This window comes from Vigna unguiculata, chromosome 11, assembly GCF_004118075.2.
Source record: "Vigna unguiculata cultivar IT97K-499-35 chromosome 11, ASM411807v1, whole genome shotgun sequence".
Classification (NCBI taxonomy): Eukaryota; Viridiplantae; Streptophyta; class Magnoliopsida; order Fabales; family Fabaceae; genus Vigna; species Vigna unguiculata.
In genome coordinates, this window is record NC_040289.1 from 34,616,254 (window position 1) to 34,621,971 (window position 5,718).

At 33.9% G+C, this 5,718-nt stretch overlaps 1 protein-coding gene across 1 annotated transcript; it reads left to right on the forward strand.

The window, feature by feature from the left end:
- The first annotated feature begins 2,372 nt into the window (after positions 1–2,372).
- LOC114169974 (heavy metal-associated isoprenylated plant protein 3-like) lies at positions 2,373–4,201 on the forward strand. Its single transcript, XM_028055400.1, has 5 exons — positions 2,373–2,501; positions 2,587–2,716; positions 2,804–3,033; positions 3,253–3,337; positions 3,431–4,201. The coding sequence occupies exons 1-5, from the start codon at positions 2,493–2,495 to the stop codon at positions 3,877–3,879; spliced, it is 903 nt and encodes a 300-aa protein (XP_027911201.1). The 5' UTR covers positions 2,373–2,492; the 3' UTR covers positions 3,880–4,201.
- The last annotated feature ends 1,517 nt before the right edge of the window (positions 4,202–5,718 follow it).

A 5,718-nucleotide genomic window follows, 5' to 3' on the forward strand; every position in this document is an offset into this window, starting at 1 on the left:
TACATTTTGCGTTCAAGCGAAAATCATTAGACAATATTTTTATTTATAGTTGATATTTTGCACAAACAAAAATCATGTTGAAGAGAATATGTAATTTTCACTTAAATGAAATGTTTCTCTCAAATGAGAGTTTATAGTTGAAGCTAGTGATATTTATCAGGCAAAAATTCTTTCTCTGTTTAGATAAATAAGTTGTTCAAGTTATAACTACTTTCTCAAGTAGCATTTGAGTGAATGTATTTAAATTTGTCGTTGTGACGTTTTTATATTAATTAATGTCCAAAGAAAATATTTAGTGTAATTTTTGCATTTGAATAATTATATGAAAATGCACAAATTGATGTATATTATGTGAATTTGAATGATTTCATGCATGTTACATACCTAGGGTGGTATTTTGGCCCAATAAATTTGTTGAAGGACATAGAAAGGAATAAAATAAATTAATCAATTTAAGCGGTTCTCATTCCAAACAACAACTATAGGATATAAGAATGAGTTTTAGTGAACAAGGGATTAAAAAGAGTTTGGTGCACAAAGTATCGATCTTAAAGGAAAAACATCCTCCTTACACAAAAGAGACAAATTAATATGCATTCTTATTTTAAGATACATCACCTCCAGAGGTTATGAAACTTGTGAATACCGATGGTTTCTTAAAAAATAATATAGAACAAACTAAAAACTCTCATAAGAGTTATTGTATTTGTTATTTATTTTCTTACTTTCATAATGCCTATTTTTTATTATTTTTATTTTGGGAATATTTTAAAATTTTGATAGTATTTATTTTATAAAAGGCATTTTATTAGGAGGTAAAATTAGATTTCTTTATTTTTTAGCTTCGCAATGGATGAACTCACATTTACATATATTTATGGTACGATAAAAAAAAACTTTAAAGTTACTTTATAAAAGAATATATACTTTTTTAGAAAGGATAAGGATCACAACCAAAAAATAAAAAAGCTGCATATCAGACATTGATTTATTCACATCTAGATCTATAGTCATTTATAAATTTATAAATACCAACCACAATAATAGACGATTCAATTGATACCAGTAACCGATAAGAAAAAAATGTTACTGACAAAGCTATTAAAATTACCAAACTTGCATTTTTATCATTATCTACATTTTTTTCATAAAATTAGTAATCAGCACATAACCATTAATTAATCTCTAAATTATTGAATTTAACTAGGAAGCGAATTTTCAACCAAATATATCCTAAGCAAAATAAAAAAAAAAAAAGCTTATGTCCACCGTTTATTTTTATCGTTAATTTTCAGAAGAAAAAAAAAACAATTAAAATTGGTTTAGGAACATTATAGCTAAGTGGATCTAGATCAAACCCAACTAGTAGAGGGCCCATGGCCCGAATCACATTTATGAAAAGTTAGAGAGAAACCCAGAAATACTGAATAGTAGATTTGCTGCACAGTGTAAATTGTAATTGGGCTATCAACCCTACACCAACCAATATCAATGAAATAAAAAAAAAAAAGTTGACGGTTTCTTATTTGAGGTAAATAAATTGATTTTATTATTCTGTATTATTTAAAACGTGTATATGGGACAAAAGTTGTTTGATGTTATTAATACGCCGCACACGCTTACAAGCAAAACCTCGGGTAGCTAGAGAAATTGTTTAACGAGAGTAGTATATTTAATGAGAAACTGACTCATGTATTATTATTATTGTTATAAAATAAAATTAATAATAAAAAAATAAAGAATAACTGTTTTTTTATTAAATACAAAATATAATTAATAAAAAATAGAAATCAAATAATTAATATAAATATTTATATCTCATAAAAAATAATTAATTAAATTAATAATATGAGTAATTATAACAAATTAATCGATTGTATGTTAATTTTAATCCAATCAATCATTAATTTAAAATAATTAATGCAAATCAAATAATTAATATAAATATTTATATCTCATAAAAAAGTAATTAATCAAATTAATAGTATGAGTAATTATAACAAATTAATCCATCATATGTTAATTTTTATGAGATCAATTGACGGTGATTAAATCATAATAATTATTGGTTTATTTATATGATAAGGAATGTTTTTATAAAATGGGATGTGTGTTAAATTTGAAAAGTAAAAGTGTTGGAAAAATGGCACCAAAAATAGAAAAAAAGAAGTTGGGAAAATTAAGAGGGGAGGTATAATTGCAGAGTGTACATTGAGACAGGCCCAGCCCAATTGAAGAAGGACGCAGACACATGCTTGGCAAGAGGGAAGAAGTTTCTTGGTCCAGTCAACATAATTAAACCAAGCTCCTTGTGAAAGAAGGAAACACTTCAACAATGGGTCCCACTCACCCACATCATAAACACGCACCATGTGCATAGTTATTACTTCCCCCTATAAATACCCACGCAGACCCATATTAAAGACTCACACTTACCACTACCAAACCAACGTTTACTCGCTACTCTCTCACGCACACACACACACACGATAATGGGCGCGGTAACTCACTCTCACTCGCGACTTCCCTTCACTCTGTTACGTTGTTGCGAATAATAACTAATTTGTGTTGTTAATGGTTTTGCAGAAAAAGAAGTCCGGTGGCGGAAACGGCAACAAGGAGAACGAGAACGGCACCACAACCGTCGTTTTGAAGCTCGACTTCCACTGCGACGGTTGCGCTTCCAAAATCACTCGACACCTCCGTGCTCTCCAAGGTTTTATTCCCCTTCTTTTGTGGTTACTTGCTCCGCGCTGTTTGGTTAATTGCTGTGTTTTAAAGTTATTTTTGCTTGCTGTTGAAGGTGTGGAGACGGTGAAGGCGGAGAGCGACGCCGGGAAGGTAACGGTGACCGGGAAATTGGACCCCGTGAAGGTGAGGGACAACCTGGCGGAGAAGATGAAGAAGAAGGTGGAAATCGTCTCTCCGCAGCCGAAGAAGGACAAGGACAAAGACAAGGAGAAGGAGAAGGAAGAGAATAAAGACGCCAAAACCAACAACAAAAACCAGGACAAGAAAAACAAAGACAAAGAGGTTCGTTCGCTCATTCGTTCGTTCATTTCTGGTCCCAACCTTTTCCTTTTTTATTTTATTTTACTCTCTCTGCCACTGCCAGCCTGGGATTTTTTTTTTATTTTAATCTCCTAATTTGTTCTGGCACTGTTTGGTGATCTCTGTTGTTATTATTATTTTTTGTTTAATTTACGAATTTATTTGTCGTTTGTTGTTAATTTTGCTTAATTTAATTACCAGGTGGTGGCTACAGCGGTTCTGAAGATGGCACTGCATTGCCAAGGTTGCTTGGACAGGATTAGCAAGACTGTGCGGAAAACCAAAGGTTAGTTACTTGGTTTTGTTTATCTTTCCTTTTTGCTTATTTTGTTTTTGTTTTGTCTCTTGGTTTGGCTAATTGGGTGTGGACATGATGCAGGAGTGAAAGAGATGGCTATAGACAAGGAAAAGGAAACGGTGACTGTGAAAGGGACAATGGATGTTAAGGCTCTGGCGGAGAATCTAATGGAGAAGCTGAGGAGGAAGGTTGAGGTGGTCCCTCCCAAGAAAGAGAAGGAGGGTGACAAAGAAGGTGAAAAGGACAAGGAAGGATCAGGGAAGAAGAAGAACAGTGGTGGTGGTGGTGGAGGGGGAGGAGGAGGAGACAGTAACGAAGGGGGAATACAGAAAATAGATTACAGCAGAATGGAGTATTTGCCACAATCTGCTTTTGGCTTGGGTCATGGTTATGGTTATGGTTATGGACACGGTCATATGGGTGGCTATGGCTATGTGCCGGTGTACCCGGAGCAGATGCACTTTCACTTGCATGCACCACCACCACAAATTTTCAGTGACGAGAACCCGAATGCTTGTTCTGTCATGTGAGCGAGGTGTCAGAGGTTGATTTCATTCAACTGGGTGGTGATGGATGATGATAATAATGACGATGGTGGTGGTGGATGGTCTTGGCCAGGGTTATAGACTAGAGGCTATATAGTCTAGACTGTTTCTATTCTTTTTTTCAATTTTGGTTTTTAGAATTCCACGAGAACTTTGAGATGTTTTGTTTGTGATTTTGATGTGATTAGTTAACCAATACGGATGATATATCTTCAAATGGCAATGCCAGTTTCAGAATTTGTTACTTCCAGTTTATGCATAATGTAAATAACAAGATGGAAATTGGAATCCATTTCAAATTTGATTTTGTTGTATGCTTGTGGTTGGTGCCAATTTTCTTGATAATTTAATGATTGTAAGTAGATTTCGGAGAGGGTGGACAAAAAAGGGGCTGGCACGTACATGTCCTTATTAGGTGTCCTTGGTCGCTGAGATGAGGTGTTTGGTGCACTCATTAGTTATGACGCTTATTCCTACAAGTTTCTTCAGCGTCCTTTTTTATTTTTTCCTACCTTTATAATTTGTCCACTACTACACCATTGCCATTGCCTCGAAGCAGGGTCGTTAGTTGCTTTAAACTCTGTCCTTTTCCCACCTTTATCATTTGTCCCATATGTTAACTGCTCTTTTCCTTCCACGCTTTTAAATTTGGCTCTTTCTCTCCTCGCCTTCTTCGCCCTGCATAACTTCTCAATTCGATTCAATCATCTCATTCTTCTGTTTTTCATTACATTGACTAAGGTTTCAAAAACAATGTACATCCTTAATCATTATTAGTCCTATGTGGTGGTGATCATCTGCTAGTGTTAATTAAACATAAAGCACTGGTTTATGATGATTGTTAAGAATGCTGACAAGTGCATTTTTAACTGAGGCGTTGGGTTGCATGTGCTACATGAGGCAAAGTGCAAACGTGAGGGATCATGATTACAATGCATTGGTTTTATGCATGGCATATTTCTTTGGCGATGATGATGATGCTATCCAAGACCACTGACCACACTACCCTGCACTCAAAACCCCCTTCATTTTTGTCTGCCTTTGCCAAAAGAAAGAAACAAGAGCTTTTCTAAAAGAATGGAAAAGCCAAAAACAGTGGCACACCAACATTTTCAAATCGCATTCCTCTTCTAATCTCACACCAACATTAATATTGTCGTCAACATGTGTGCAAATTAAACTATTATTGTGGTGAAAATAAATAACTTTTAGACTAACATGAAAGATCATACAATGTATTATACAAGATAAAAAAGGACAAACTAAACAGTAACATGCTTTATATGGAGTATGCAAGAAAGAATATATAAAAACCAAGACAGAGAAACCATACGATATAATTTATGACTAACATAAGTCATTGTAAAAGAAAAAAAATTATCAATCTCATCATGTCTTTATTATGGCGCTTTTAAACTGATTTATGGCTCTGCTACTTTTGTCGTCGACAGAACAAACTGAACTTTCCATTTAATAAGTAATTTAATCTATACTTTTTTTTTAAATGTTCATTTCTATTGTAATTTTCTAAAGAATAAACTTAAGAAAAAAAAAAGTGTCCCTGCAACTGCACTCCTTTACCCTTTTCCTTTTTGATTTTGAGTTTGGTTCTGCCAAAGATTTTTTTTTTTTAATAATACAAGAATATTCTGGGCACTAACACAGCGAGAGGTCAACCTAAAACTTTTCGGCTTTTCCCCTTTACCGAGTGTTTTAATAAAGTGTATTCACAAGAAGGTGTGCTTTCATGTATATTCACAGAAACCAAATATTATGCATTTTAAAGATTCCGCATCCATGTGGCTAAAGCCCTTTTATTTTCAT

Excerpts from the sequence above, each read along its gene's own strand:
- LOC114169974 (XM_028055400.1), top strand. Across the intron at positions 3,034-3,252 it reads AGAAAAACAAAGACAAAGAG|GTGGTGGCTACAGCGGTTCT; the intron begins GTTCGTTCGCTC and ends TTTAATTACCAG. Across the intron at positions 3,338-3,430 it reads GACTGTGCGGAAAACCAAAG|GAGTGAAAGAGATGGCTATA; the intron begins GTTAGTTACTTG and ends GACATGATGCAG.